Source organism: Rhinoraja longicauda, chromosome 27 (assembly GCF_053455715.1).
Source record: "Rhinoraja longicauda isolate Sanriku21f chromosome 27, sRhiLon1.1, whole genome shotgun sequence".
NCBI classification, from domain to species: domain Eukaryota; kingdom Metazoa; phylum Chordata; class Chondrichthyes; order Rajiformes; family Arhynchobatidae; genus Rhinoraja; species Rhinoraja longicauda.
This window is the reverse complement of record NC_135979.1, coordinates 11,621,905-11,638,153: the sequence shown is the minus strand read 5'-3', so window position 1 is coordinate 11,638,153 and position 16,249 is coordinate 11,621,905. Positions and strand designations below refer to the sequence as shown.

The 16,249-nt window shown below is 41.7% G+C and overlaps 1 protein-coding gene across 1 annotated transcript in view; it reads left to right on the top strand.

Annotated features, from left to right (window-relative positions):
- Nucleotides 1–693: 693 nt before the first annotated feature.
- sytl1 (synaptotagmin-like 1) overlaps nt 694–16,249 on the top strand; it is a 39,515-nt gene continuing 23,959 nt past the window's right edge. Inside the window, exons 1-5 of the mRNA XM_078422903.1 lie at nt 694–898; nt 1,681–1,829; nt 5,873–6,056; nt 10,014–10,074; nt 15,418–15,454. Coding sequence (XP_078279029.1) covers nt 756–898; nt 1,681–1,829; nt 5,873–6,056; nt 10,014–10,074; nt 15,418–15,454 — 574 coding nt within the window. The 5' untranslated portion in view covers nt 694–755. The remainder of the gene's footprint in view (nt 899–1,680; nt 1,830–5,872; nt 6,057–10,013; nt 10,075–15,417; nt 15,455–16,249) is intronic.

The following is a 16,249-nucleotide window of genomic DNA, read 5'->3' as shown; positions in this document are numbered from 1 at the left end:
CCCACTGCAAATCATAACATGAATGTAAGAGGCCTATAATCAACCAGGTGAGCCCTCACATCCAGCTGCACTGAATGTAATACCTGAAAGAATAATCCAACTATTTAAATGGCTTGCTGAAACATGTCTGCATTCCTTGATGAGTGTAACTCAGCAGTTTTAAACAGTCGAGTGGAGATTAACTTGAAAAATTGTGTGGCCACTTCTTATCAGTGTGCTCTCCTGGAACCAACCCTCTTCCCTTCGCTACACCCCCTACCCAACCCAGTGGATAAGACCTTCCTCATGCCATGCATCCGAATAACCAGAACTTAACTTGAAAGTTTCTTTGAGTTCCAGAGATAGAGTAAACATATTTCCGTCCTTCAAAAATATATCAGCATCCAGTTAGTAAACTGAACTTGTTATATTATGTGTTATATAGATTCTGTTATCCAAAAGCAGATCATAAATGATTGAGTGAAACCATGATTAAATGAAGTCTCACAATTCTTACTTACAGTGATTAATGCCTGGACGAACATATGAAGGAAAATTTGGGACACAAAAGGGTTTTCTGCCTCTTTTAATTTCAGAAAGCATTGTTTTTTTGGAATGGATTTTACTTCAATATCTGCCTTGTGAAGTATGAAACCTATCACAAACGTCGTCAATTAAACTGCAAGATGCTGAACTTTATTGCAAGACCCTAAAGCTTCTTCTTCGAGTTGTTCAACCAAACTTTGAAACTTGTCTGTATTGAGGAATTGCCTGGTATGACTCATCTTGCCATGGAATTAGACTTCAACATAAAAGAGTTGATTGACTTGAGCTTCCTAACAGATGAGGAGCAGGATGTGATTGCACAAGTTCTTTACCGGGATACCAAACTCCGTTTATTGGAAGAACAACGTATCAAGTGAGCAGAAAGAAATTTTATATCCAATCTAAACTTAATTACTGAAAGTCTGACAAATAAATGAAAATTCATTTTTTCAACCAATTAACCTACTAAATTACATCCAATGACTGTTTTCCTGAACCATCGTTTTAGTAATGGCTTTAATGTATGATAAAGTAAGTTTTGGGCAATTCAGAAAACCCATGCAATTTACTTTAAATTCACAAATTATCTTTTAACAACTGAGCTGTTTAAACAGTATAATGTTTGGGACAGTTGATTGTAATATTCTTCTTGGACTATATGAGAAGCTCATACCAGACATAACATTGACGTATTCCTTCTGTACTTTAGTTGTAAAGTCTTTGGTATACAGAATTCAAATCCTGATCTGATATTCTTTTTATTTCTAATATTTTGTCCTTAGTTTTAACTCAAGCCTATTCCATCATTCATGTGCACCCGATCAGACCTACATATTCCAAGAAACACCAGACATGTTTATCCAACTTGTCCTCATATGAAATCATCCTACTGAATCTTCATTACACCCACTCCTGCTACATAGTGGTGGCTGCACATTCAATCCTCACATGAAATTTGTTTAAAAGATTCCTGAGTGAAAGATATCAGTTGATCCCATAGAAAAGCTTGGTAAACCTCCCAGCTCAGGCATTGAACTCCTTCACATTCAGAAGTTTATTTGGAATTTTCAAATGATCTTAACCGTGAATGTGCCCCCTTTGGCACATCAAACACACAAAACTACCCATTAGCTTTTTCTTTTCTGAATTCTTCAGGAAGTTACAACAATCAGCTTTTGATCCAGAACAGCTAAAAGTCGTAACGGGAGATTGGTTCAAGGAAGCCAGATCAAGGCGCCACACAGACAAATGGCTTGGGTCAGACATCATTCGGGCTTCCATTCGCAGGAAGAAAAGAACAAAAGGTAATTCTGAAAATTATTGCAGGCTGTTTCCAAATGAGGAGGACATTGAATAGAATTTTTTAATTAACAAATGGAATATTTAATTTTAAATTGTCACTAAGTGTACAGCAAGAGGCTTTGTTACATCCTGCAGTATTTTATCACAAGTGCACAAGTGAGGGAGGGGTCTATTGCAGATTTGAAGGGAAGACTGCATAAATATAAACTAGAAGACAATATAAGCAGCATAACTCAAGAAGCGCTGTGGGGGGTGGGAGGCGGGGGTGTTAGATTCTTGACACATTGGGGCAAGTTCTGAGGAAAGGGACTTCTGTAAAATCTCCCGGATGTTATTTTCAATTAAAGGTTTAATTAGTATTATTTTTCAGTTGCTTAGTCAAAGAAGGACTCAGACATGAAGGTTCGAATAGCTTATTTTTTTATAGCTCCAGAGATGATTCCCAACATCATAGGATAGTCTTTAGTTTACTTTAAAGATACAGCATAGAAAAAGCCCTTCAGCCCACCAAGTTTATGCCGACCATTGATCACCTGGTCACACTGGTTCCACGTTCTCCCATTTTCTGATTTACTCCCTTCACACTAGGGACAATTTACAAAGGTCAATTAACCTACAAACCCCCACATCTTTGGAATTAGTGAGGAAACTGAAGCAGCCAGTGAAAACCTGTGTGGTCACAGGGAAAACTGCAAAGTCCACACATCACAACACCCGAGATCAGGATCGAACCCCCGTCTCTGGCGCTGTGAGGCAGCAGTTCTACCAACTGCGCCACTGTTTCACCCTAAGTCATAAGGTCATAAGGTCATATGTGATAGGAACAGAATTAGGCCATTCGGCCCAAGTTTACTCCGCCATTCAATCATGGCTGATCTATCTCTCCCTCCTAACCCCATTCTTCTGCCTTCTCCCCATAGCCCCTGACACCCGTACTAATCAAGAATTCATCTCTCTGTGCTTTAAAAATATCCATTGGCTTGGCCTCCACAGCCTTCTGTGGTGAATAATTCCACAGATTCACCACCTTTTGACAAAAGAATAAAGAATAGAAATGCAGATATTAAAGCTGATTTAATAATTAAGTGTATTTATTACATATTTCTGGAATATTATATTGTTCTCCCTTGGCGCCAGGATTAAATATCACTGAATATGTGCAGGAGAATCTGCAAGGAGAAATGTAACAACAGGAAGTCCAATTTCAGGTTACAATCCACGAAAATTTGTTGAAATCCTTCAGGTAGAATTTCTGGAATTTGCATAGCAAGTTTAAAATAGAAGCACCAATGAGGTAATATTCTCAGTATAATTTCCAGTGTCACGTGTATTAAAAAACAGGACAACAGGTGATAATTGGTGATCATTTTCCAATGTTCTATAGACTCTGGATCAGTTCCTGTGGACTGGAGAGTAGCTAATGTAACTCCACTTTTTAAGAAAGGAGCGAGAGAGAGAAAACAGTGAATTACAGACTAGTTAGTCTTACATCGGTAGTGGGGAAGATGCTTGAGTCGATTATTAAAAATGTAATAGCAGTGCATGTGGAAAGCAGCGACAGGTTCGGTCAAAGTCTGCATGGATTTATGAAGGGGGAATAATGCTTGACTAATCTTCTGGAATTTTTTTGAGGATGTAACAAGTAGAATGGATAAGGGAGAAGCCAGTGGATGTGGTGTATCTGGACTTTCAAAAAGCCTTTGACAAGGTCCCACACAAGAGATTAGCGTGCAAAATTAGAGCACATGGTATTGGGGGTAGGTATTGACATGGATAGGGAACTGGTTGGCAGACAGGAAGCAAAGAGTAGGAATTAATGGGTCCTTTTCAGAATGGCAGGCAGTGACTAGTGGGGTGCCGCAAGGCTCGGTGCTGGGACCCCAGTTATTTACAATATATATTAACGATATAGACGAGGGAAATAAATATAACATCTCCAAGTTTGCAGATGTCACAAAGCTGGGTGGCAGTGTGAGCTGCGAGGAGGATGCTATGAGGCTGCAGGGTGACTTGAATAGATTGGGTGAGTGGGTCGATGCATGGCAGATGCAGTATAATGTGGATAAATGTGAGGTTATCCACTTTGATGGCAAGAACAGGAAGGCAGATTATTATCTGAATGGTGTCAGATTAGGAAAAGGGGAGGTGCAACAAGACCTGGGTGTGCTTGTACATGAGTCATTGAAAGTAAGCATGAGGTACAACAGGCAGTGAAGAAAGCTAATGACATGTTGGCCTTCATTGTGAGAGGATTTGAGTTCAGGAGCAAGGAGATCCAACTGCCATTATACAGGGCCCTGGTGAGTCCGCACCTGGAGTATTGTGTGCAATTTTGGTCTCCTAATTTGAGGAAGGACATTACTGTTATTGAGGGAGTGCAGCATAGGTTTACCAGGTTAATTCCCGAGATGGTGGGACTGACATATGATGAAAGAATGGGTCGACCGGGCTTGTATTCACTGGAATCTAGAAGGATGAGAGGGGATCGTGTAGAAACATATAAAATTCTTAAAGGATTGGACAGGCTAGATGCAGGAAATATGTTCCCGATGTTGAGGGAGTCCAGAACCAGGGGTCACAGTTTAAGAATAAGGGGTAGGCCATTTAGGACTGAGATGAGGAAAAACTTTTTCACCCAGAGAGTTGTGAATCTGTGGAATTCTCTGCCGCAGAAGGCAGTGGAGGCCAAGGGACAACTGTAAAGTCTCCTGGATGCGATTCCCAATGAAAGATTAACCAGTACTGCTTAAAGGATTTAAACTCATCTGCAAAGAGGATGGAAACCAGCCAAAGGAGAAAAGAACAGCAGCGGGATCTGAGGCAGAGCAAAATTCTGGTGTATTTGAGGGAGGCTGCATGATGATATTAAACACCTATTGTCTGTTTTAAAAGTCGACCTTTTGTAAATGATTGAAGGCAACAAGACTAGGCAAGAGAAAATGGCGAAAAGCATTAGGAAAATATTGCAATACCACAATCAGATCTAATTATTCTGACCTACATGGAAATCTGTGCTCTTACCTCTGAGAGTTATCAGTTGTGCTCTATCGTGTTTCTTGAAATGGTCAAAAACAAACTACAGTTGGAGTCGCATGAGGAACATCTCAAGCTGAATGGTTTTGGATTTCAATGGCTTGAGATTTTAGCCCTTCAATGCATCTCCATACTTATTACAATACTGATCAACATTTTGTCTTTTGTTTTGCTGATTACTCTCACCTCTTGTGGCGACGTTGCTGATTAGCCACCATTGACCTTGAGCAGTAATTCAAAAATATATTTTATTCTGAGGTCAGAGTTCTATAAACTAAATTAAACTTTATTCTTATTTGCAAGCCTTTTCAAGATTATTCCCATCCTATCTGAATAACACGCTACAAGCCATCTATATCACCGCACTCCAATTTTGGTTCTCTATGCATCCCACGGTTTTAATTGCTCCAGTATTGCTCTTCAACGGAACAAACTCTGACCTGCAGAATTCCCTCACTAAATTTCTCTTCCCCTCTACCCATTTCATGCTTAAAGATACTCCTTATAACTACCTTGTTGACCAAGCTATTTTGTATACCTATCAGTAAATTAGTAAACTTCGTATCAAATGTTGGCTGATATATCTCCACTGAAATGCTTTGGAGGATTTTACTATTAATATTGCTATAAATGCAAGTTATTAATGTTGTTGAGCAAAAATCCTTTAATTTAAATGTTATTTCTTGACTCGATTAATTAGCATAATCATAGTTATTCAAGTAAAAAGAACAGATGATGATATTTTAATTTGCAAGGGGTAACCATGGTTCTTCCTCATCATATGACTGTATTATGTTGATGTCATCTTTTCTATTCAAAGCAGATGAGAGATATTTTAGGCAGCTTACATGTATAAAGCACATCAATTAAGGTACTGCATGGCCTTTGGAACTTGCTCAGAAGCAAACCTCACTGCACATTTCAATTTTACCACAAAATCTGGGGTCAACTCGGATTCACATTGAATTTGCTGTGAATTTTGTTTTAAAATAACATTTTTACCTGATAATAGGTGAAGGCGAAAAGAGGGTGACGATTGATGATGAGAAAATCATTATTGATGAGCAGAGTGACCAGGACCAAGAAGAACATGAGAATGAGAATGGTGTTGTAACTGATGAAGGCACGGTTAATCCTGATCTGGTGAATACAGGAGTGGATGAGACAGATTGCGAACTGTTAGAAACCCACAACAGGTAAAGAAATAATCTAAAATACAATATCTTCACTGTTTTGGTAGAAGATCTGTGGTATGTCTGGAAAGAGTGCCGAGATTATTTCTGAGGATGTTGCCAGGACTTGAACGCCTGAGCTATAGTAGGGAGGTAGTTGAGGCAGGTATTATAACAAAATTTTACAAACATTTGGGCAGGTACATGGATAGAAAGGTTTAGTGGGATATGGGCCAAATAGAATAGAATAGTTCCTTTATTGTCATTGTAACATGAGCCATGTACAACGAAATTGTAAAATGTCAGCCAGTCAGTGCACCATTCAAACATTTCTAAAAGCTAACGATACATACAAGGTAAAATATTTAAAAAAGATAAACAACTAAAATAAATATCATGAAAATAGCACGCATAAACACCCAACCCTACATCCTTCTGTCGATTTCACAGTCTCTTATTATGTATCGCCCCTGCGTTCCTTGGCGGCTACATTTAGTGCCTTTATAGCAGTGGGGTAAAAACTATTTTTAAGTCTGTTTGTCCTTGTCCTTGTAGATCTGTACCGTCTGCCTGACGGTAACAGTTCAAACAGGGAGTGTCCGGGGTGGGAAATGTCCTTTATAATACTCTGGGATTTTTTGATGCAGCGGGAACTGTGTAAGTCCTCCAAGGTAAGTAGAGGGCAGCCGACAATCCTCTGGGCGTTGTCAATGGCCCTCTGGAGCGCTTTCCTCTGAGCCGCTGTGCAGCTGGTGTACCATACGCATACACAGTATGTTAGGATGCTCTCAATGTAGCACCGATAAAAGGACAACAGCAGTCTCTGAGTGATGTTATTCTTCCTGAGCACCCTCAGGAAGTGCAGTCTCTGCTGGACCTTTTTCAGCAGCGCAGAGGTGTTCACGCTCCACGTCAGGTCCTCCTCAATATGGATTCCCAGGAAGCGGAAATCCGCCACCCTCTCCACACAGTCCCCTCTGATAGTTAATGGTACCATGTCCGTTTTATTCTTTCTGAAGTCTATTATTATTTCCTTTGTCTTTAAGGTGTTGAGGAGCAGGTTATTTTCTCCACACCACACTGTCAGCTGCTCCGCCTCATCCCGGTAGGCGTACTCGTCCCCCCCGGTGATGAGTCCCACCACCGTAGTGTCATCCGCAAATTTGACAATGGTGTTGCTGTGGTGGGCGGGGGTGCAGTCATGTGTATAGATGGTGTAGAGCAGGGGGCTCAGCAAGCAGCCCTGTGGAGAGCCGGTACTGAGGCTGAGGGCCGTGGATGTGTGATGGCCCACTCTGACTCTCTGGCTGCGAGCTGACAGGAAGCTATTTATCCACATGCAGGTGGAGTGTGGAAGTCCCAAGTCCCCCAGTTTGTCCACCAGTTTATGGGGAAGGATTGTATTAAAGGCAGAGCTGTAGTCCACAAAGAGCATCCGCACGTAGCTCCCCGGCTGCTCCAGGTGGAACAGTGCAGCATGGAGGGCTGTGGCTATAGCGTCCTCTGTGGATCTATTCGCTCTGTACGCAAACTGGTGGGGGTCAAAGCTTCGGGGCAGGAGTGATGTGATATGACCCCGGACCAGTTTTTCAAAACACTTCATCACCACTGGTGTGAGTGCGACTGGCCGGTAGTCGTTGAGGCTGGAAATGTGGGGTTTTTTGGGCAAGGGGACTATGATTGCGGACTTCAGACAGGATGGAACAGTGGACTGGGCCAGAGACTGGTTGAAAATCCTCGTACAGACTCCAGCCAGCTGGTCAGCGCAGTCCTTCAGCACGCGTCCAGAGACGCCGTCGGGTCCAGTAGCCTTCCTTGGATTGATGGCCCGCAGCGTGCGCCTCACCTCATGCTCCTCTATCTTGAGGGTTAGGCTGCTGTGGACCATGTGGTGTGATATGGCTGTCTCGGGTGGCTCCACTTCAAAGCGAGCAAAGAAGAGGTTCAGCTCCTCTGCCAACGAGGCGTCACCTTCAGCAGCTCCAAGGTTGGTCTTATAGTTGGTTAGATACTGGATCCCCTGCCACACCTGCCTGCTGTTGTTACTGTCCAGGTGGTCCTCTATCTTCCTCCTGTAGTCTAATTTGGCCTCTCTGATGCCTCTCTTCAGGTTAGCTCGGGCCATGCTGTATAAAGCCCTATCGCCAGACCTAAAAGCAGTGTTCCTCTCTTTTAACAGCCGCTGGACCTCCCGGGTCATCCAGGGCTTCTGGTTGGGGTAGACCCGGATGCGTTTGTCCACTGTGACAGTGTCCATGCAGTTTTTAATGTAACATAGTACACTGTCTGTGAACACCTCCAGGTCCCGGTGTTCAAACACATCCCAGTTGGTCCTGTCGAAGCAGTCCTGCAGCTGCTGAGATGCACCATCAGGCCAAGTTGTGATGGTCTTTGTGATGGTAGGAGCGGTTTTCCTGAGGGGGGCATATGCAGGAATTAAAAACAGGGACATATGGTCCGACTGACCCAGGTGTGGTAATTGTCTAGCCCTGTAGCCCAGCTTGATGTTGGAGTAGACCTTGTCCAGTGTGTTAGCTCCTCTTGTAGCACATTTAACATGCTGATAGAATTTGGGGAGCATTTTCTTCAAGTCCGCGTGGTTAAAGTCCCCTGCTATGATGTGAACACCGTCAGGATATATGCTCTGTTGACTGCTAGTGCTACCATACAAATATCCGATAGCCGAGTTAGCATTAGCATCCGGTGGTATGTACACAGCAGTTATCATGACAACAGTAAACTCTCTAGGGAGATAAATGGGCCTGCATTTAACAGTCACATACTCCAGGTCCGGGGAGCAGTGACTGTCTACAATCACTGTGTTTGTACACCAGGTGTTGTTCACGTACACACAGAGCCCTCCACCTCTGCTCTTACCAGAGTCTCTTGTCCTGTCATGACGCTGTGCTGTGTAGCCTGCTAGCTCGATAGCAGAGTCCGGAATGAAAGAATGAAGCCAGGTCTCCGTGATCAACAGGATACAGCTGTCCTTCACGGCGTTGTTAGCTGCAGTCTGCAGCCTAAGTTCATCCATCTTGTTAGCGAGGGATCTGGCGTTCGTTAGAAACAGGCTGGGAAGCGGTGGTTTCAGTGGCTGCCTCCGTAGCCTGACCAGAGCGCCGGCCCTGCCGCCTCGCTTTTGCCTTCTCTCTCTGCGCCGCCTTCGCCTCCTCCCCGCGGGGATGGTGATCCACGGAGAGTCGGGGCTCCTCGCTATGTCCGCCGGGATCTTGTATGAGCGGACAAACTCGGCGGTAACCCCCCATTCGCGACCGGCTCCAATCCTAAGAAGATCCTGCCGGCCGTAAACGTTGTTCGCCCGACAGTAAGTACACAGGGCACAAAACAACACGCACACATACACATACACATACACATACACAAAAAACACGAGCACTGACCGGGAGGACATCGAGCCGCTGCAACTGTGTGCGCCGCCATAAAATGTGGGCAGGTGGAACTAGTATGAATGGGGCATCTAAGTCAGCATGTGCAAGTTGGGCAGAAGAGCCTGCTTCCATGCTGAATTACTCTATGTGGTGATGCAGTGCAGATGTAAGAGTGTAATGTGGATATAAGACTGGATTGAGGATGTAGTGTGGGCATAAGGCTGGAGTGACGGTGTAGTGCAATTATAATACTGCAAGGGCACATATGCTATTTGGGTGCGGTGCTTTAGTGAAACTGCAATACGGATGTGAGATAGATATGAAGGCGTAGAGCTGGTACATGACTAGATTGAGCATGAAATTCAAGGAGGGAGCAGGAGTACAGCATGGGCAGAGCTAGAGTGAGTGTGGGAGGTGGGAATAAGAGTTCATGTGGATGTTAGCAGTGGACAAGGTCATGCAGTGCAGCTACAACATGTGAACCAGGATATAATTTGGATGGATGTAAGTTTAACATGAGGTTGCAGTGCAGGCGTGATGCTGGTATGGCTTTAGATCTGCTTTAATAGCCCCCTGTTTCTCCAATTTACAGGTTATTTGATGACAAAAGAAATGTTGCTTCAAATAAAGAAACTTTTGACACTAATATGCAGGTTAGTTCTTTTAAGTGATTAAATCTAATGTTCTGTGTATCAGACTGCGACTTTCAACAGGCCTGATATTTCATTGGTCAGTGAATTGGAAAATGAGCAGTCTGAAAATGAACGGATGCGATCAGAGACCTCGTGGAATACCAAAGGCTTCTCTCCCTTCACAATGAGCAACTCTACTGAAATTCCTGACTAGTTGTGCTCTCTTCATGGAACCCTCATTTATCAAGGATGTTGAAGCTGTGGGATGTAATGGATGCTTTTAGTGGTGGTACATTTGATGTGAAGAAAAATTAAACAAATGAAAATAATGTTTGAAAGAGATTTTAAAGGTTTGGAGTAGGTAATGCCTTTCAGAGAGACAATAAAGGCATTATGGGCTAAAATGACTGCTGTTAACTGTCAGATTTTCTGATGCTTTTACTCAGTTTCTTTCAGTCTTGACTTCTTCCATGTTTCACGAACAAGCCTCTGAACTGGCTTCATTTCTATCTTGCTCACCTTTCGTCTCTTCACTCTCAGCCTCCCTACTACCCGCTCTCATTCTCTCTCACTGTTACTTTCTGTTGCAGCCACATCTTCAACTGGAGCTGCAGCATTTACTTTGAAAGAGATATTCAATTAATTGCACCCCTCACCTTTACTGTGGCTTTTCAAATCCAATTCAAATATTTAGTCATGTCCTTTACATAATACAATTGAATACACTTTCACTATCCTTCTTTTGCAGAACATTCTAGTTCTCCAAAATTCACAATGTATCATTAAAAATTCCCATGTTACCTTTAGTTCCTTTGCAAATCCTCTCAAATCTGAGCCCACAGGTTACTGATCCATCTGCTTTTCATGACGAGTATTTGTCCATCATTTCTCTTATTGACTTTCTCTAATTTAAGAACAAAAATCCTAGCTTCTCCCATTGCCTTTGTGTGAAGATAATCCTATGTCTCTCATGGATTCCACTACATCTGTACCACGACATCATTAATCCAATTTTCTTGATGTTTCATTGTGCCCGTTTCAACCATCTCAGGGGGACAAAAATGTAAAGCCTGGTGGAATCCTGCACTAGCAATTGGGAGAACACTGGGAAGATCTGCAAAGCTGAGATAATCTCCTAAATAAAATGACAGTGAAGATATGGCGCAAATGCAAGAAACATCTGCTAACATATAAAGCTTTGTAAACTTAACAGAATAATCTATCAAGTAGTAACAGAAATTTTATTGGAAGATGTAAGGAAGTACAAAGTAATTAGAAGCATATGAATCTGGAATGGGAGTAGGCCACTTGGTCTCTCAATCCTGCTCCACTATCTAAGATGATGGCTGATTTGATTGTTACCTCAACTCCACATTCACACGCATATCCACCCAACCAAAGTTAATACACCACTGTGATCCCAGTGGCACACCGCTTTGCCAAACAGAAAATAACACATTTGTGCCTGCTCTCTGTTTGTAGTTTACTCGCTAATCAACTCTCCTTACAAAATGTTACCGCCTGGACCAAGAACTTTTATTTTCAGCAACAACCTTTGATTAAACAAGGCAACTGTGCGATGGTAAATAATCACTTCAGAGAAAGTAGAAATGTAATATTACACAAAGGGGGACAGAGCCTGAGGCAATTAAAACAAGCAGACTGGTAACTATCTAGAAGCAAAGGAAAATGTGGATACTGGAAATAAAAACAGAAAATGCTGAAGTTGCTAAGTAGGGAAGGCACCTTCTATGCAGAGAGAAATTGGTTGATGACCTTTCATCAGAATGGGAAGGTGAAAAAACAAAATGTGTTTGACTTGCTGAAAGGGGGAAGGAGTGGTGAGCCCAAAAGGAATGTTTGTGATGCAATGGAAACCAAGATTGTCCAGACATTAGAAATGCATATGGTATCATCTAAGAGAGAATGATGAATGCTTATTAATCCATCAGTGAGCTGTCAGGAGGAGTGTGAATAGGGAAAAATGAACAAAGCATTCGAGAGATTAAAAAAAAGAGACAATGTTGGAACTTTAGGATGCAAAACACCAAGTTGATGGGAATTTGCAATAAAAGAGAATGATTTCAGGCAGAATCTGTGTGGAAAGAAAATCTGAATTGATGTACAAGTAGATGGCCTTACAACGGAACTGACCAGTTCTGATACAAACAGGAAAAGCTGGTCACCGGAAATCGTTGAATTCAATATTGAGTCCCAAGAGCTGCAGAGTACCTAGATGGAAGAGAGATTCAGAGCTTCCAGTTGCCCATCAATTTAATTCTCTGTCCAACTTCCACTGCAACCTCTCTGACTTTGGATTCTTCCAATAAAACCCAATTAAGCTTGAGGAATATCACATCTTCTTTATAGCATGTGCAGCCCTTGGGATTCAATATTGATTGCAACAAATTCAGATATCCAGCTTTTTCTGTTCATATCTGAACTGCTCAGTTCAGATATAAAGCCATCCACCTGTAATATTAGTTACGTTTTTCTCTCTGCACAATTGCTACCTGGCCTCCTGATGAATTCTGACATTCGTTTTTCCAACAATCGCAATGTTCTGTGTCTAACAGTTCCAACATGGTACTTTTCTCCCATCATTCCACCTAGTTATACTCCAGACAAATCAGCCCTGATTAACAAGCATTCATCACTTTGGCTTAGATAGTATGAACAGCATTTCTATCATGTGGACTGCTTTGGTCTCTACCATATCACAAATTCCCTTTGCTCTCTTAAGTCCTACCTCTCTCTGCAACGTAACACACACTTGTTTTTTATACTTTTCCCGTTCTTTTGAAAGGTCATCAACCTGAAATTGTAACTCTATTTCTCTCTTCACAGACGCTGTTTGACCTCCTGAGTATCTTCAGGTAACTATCTACCTTTCCCCTTTGAATTATCTTTAGAGTTTGGTGTTAAACTGGACTTACCAAGTATTTAATATTCGTGAAAGGAAATGCACTTGGTGATTTAAATTCCAACAGTATTTAAAAAAGGTAAGTGATCAAGAAACGGAATAGAGATAATCCAGGAAATTATAGTTTGGTGAGCCTCACACCAGTGATAGGGAAGCCATTGAAAATGATTCTTTGAGGCAGGATCTACTTGTATCTGGAATTGAATGGGATGATTAGGGACAGTCAGCATGGCTTTGTTGACCCACACCATTCTGACTAGATTCCTATTTTGCTACTTCGAGAAGAAGGTACAGTTGCCTAAAACCCTGACCACCAGGTTGAATAAAAGCTTCTTGCCAGCAGCCATCAGGATCTTGAACATTGCACAACACCAATCACTATCTCAGCAACTATGACGTTCAATGGCTTGCATTTTTGATTGCACTGCAAACTTCTTTTTTTTTTGCACTATTATGGTTACCTAGTATTACAAATATTATTTGTTTATTATTGATTATTATATATTTATCTGTGTTATTGCTTTAATGGGCCTATTAGGCTGCAGCAAGTAAGCGTTTCACTGTTCTGCTGATGATACATATGACAATTAAACATTCTTGACTCTTGACTACATGTTCTATATTAATAATGAACTAATGATTAAGTTATCTATCAGCTGCAGATAATCAGATAATTAATTAAAACACAGCACTGCAGTCACTGTGTCAGTATTACTGTATGTAGGAGCACACAATGTATAAATAAGGAACTGCAGATGCCGGCTTACAAAAAAGGACACAAGGTGCTGGAGTAACTCTGTGGGTCAGACAGCATCTCTGAAGAACATGGATAGGTGACATTTCAGATTAGAGCCCTTCTTCAGACTTCTTTAAATAGCAAGCCTGCCCCAATGACAACAGTTGCAGAAAAAGTCGCTCTTAAAACATTCTGTCCCAGAACCTTATAGTTGGAATCGGAGCTAACGTCCATAAGGGAGGAGGAGAAAGAGGAGGAATTAATAGATTATTTATCCAGATCATAGTTATACACAGATATAAGTACGAATGTAGGAAAGGGAGAATTTGACTGCTAGTTAGAGTGTCTGTAAGACTGAATAAAGTCAAGCTCAGCTTATGTCTGAAACGTACAGAATACAATACTTGCTGATAAAGTCTGTGACATACAGCCAGAATGCTGATCGGAGGACTATGAAGCAGGAAGTTGTGTAAGTGGAGGTAACGCAGAAAAAAAAGACTGAAGTAATAAGGGTTTTGTAATTGGGATGTTCAATAGAACTCTTTGCAAATTAAAACAAAAAACAAATGCTAAAAAAAAACACAGCAGGCCAGGTAGTATTTATGAAAAAAAGGTTAACATTTCAGGAATCTGTAAATATTTTATGAATACCAATATTTAATAATTAATCGTATTTTGAAAACCAAATGATATGTAATTCTTTACACTAAAGTGGCTACTTTCATTTTTGCCACAACTCAAAGATGTCACAAAATGCTGGAGTAACTCAGCGGGTCAGGCAGCATCTCAGGAGAGAAGGAATGGGTGACGTTTCAGGTTGTTTTCCACAGCTCATCTTCCCCCAACGATTAATATTTCTTTTCAGTCTCACTGTGGGCTCTTTGTAGCTTACTTTACATTAGAATATATTACCCTCAGTTCAATTATCCATTATTGATAAAGATTTTGAATTACCAAAACCTAAGGGCTGATCCTTGTTTTATTCCCTTGTTATAGTCATCCTGAAATCCCTGCCATCCCTGAAATAACTTGTTTATTCCAAATTTTTGGTCACTCTTTTGTCTCCTTTTCATCTCTAGTGATAGGCGGATGCAGGTGAGGGGGTGGGAGCTTGATTTGTCAGACTGGGCAAGAAGATTGGCTAGCAATGAAATCTTTCCCAACGGACAAATACGCAGAGTACTGTATGCAGACATAACAGTTTCACCCTTAGAGAGAGAGAGATATTCCAACCCTGGCTGATGCCTAGAACAACCTCTCTTCTGTGGATGATCTTCTCTATTATAACCCCAGATTCATGTCCTGTTGGTACACATTCCCTCCGCTCTTCTACCTCTCTGTCAACCATCTACTCATTACGGCACTTTTGCAAGTTGCAACAGTGCTACTTATGTGGTATGTATGTTCCTGGAAGGGCTGGACCCTAAGCCTACAGCTCTGCAGCCAAGTACATGTAAATAACTTCAGTAACTTGTGTTTAAACCACATGATCTTTGGCAGTCAAATCCTGCAAATGCTTTCCTAATGATGATTGCACAAGAAGTTTGGAAAATATTATGATGTTTATGCTATTCCTCAAATTGAAGTGAAATAAATGTTGAATCAGCATCTAGAAATAGTAGCAATTTTACAGTTTTAACCAAAGATTAAAGTTCCTCCAAAGTGCTATTATTCTTGTGTATAATATTTATATTTTAATTTTCAGGCCCAGCATAATAGCGATGAGGCTTCTGTGACAAAAGGTAAATTTGAAGGGTGTGTGCTAGAGATCAAGGCTGGATCAAATACAGGTTGTGTGGCAGAGATTAAGGCTAGGAGAAGGAAAGAGATCCAAGATAAGGATTATAGGTGGCAGCTTGGGCATGAAAGTTGGTTTCGTAGATTGAAGGCTGGAATTTTAGGGTGGATGTGTGGTTTAGCTTTTCTACTTAAATAAATATTTTTGCTTCCATTGTCAACTTTTTAATCTTCCAACATTCACATTTTCACTGGAGGGCATTCTGAAAGTTGGAGAGGCAGGGATAAAATGGTCCTGAGTTTGGTGGATAATTGTTTCCTCCTGGCCTTACAAGGGAAAGGACTGAAGGTGGGGTGGTCCAGCCCTTGTGTGTAAAGCTAGCATGAGCCTGGGACCTGTGAGGGATGGTCGTGGAAGGAAGCCTCATGTATTGAGAGAGTGTCTTGAGAGAAACACCAGGCACTGTAGCTGTTGGGGAATCCAAAACACTTTTGGTGGGTGCATGAAGTGACATTTAGGTGGTTGTGTGTCCACATTCTAAAGTGTGCCATTCAGGACTGAGATCAGGTTTGAAGGATTCAGGAGAAGGAATGTCAGAGAGCAATGGCATGAATGGTAATATGGGAAAGGTGGGGTGGGTATGGTGATTTTTTTGAAAGATCAGTGCCTTAGCAGATAGAGGGCCAAAGCTGGGTGGGGCAGAGGATTCAGGAGTTTGATACCAAGAATCAGATCTGTAAGATTTTCTGCAGACATTTAATGCACAGGAATTTCTAAGCTGGGATGGTGAGATTGTATT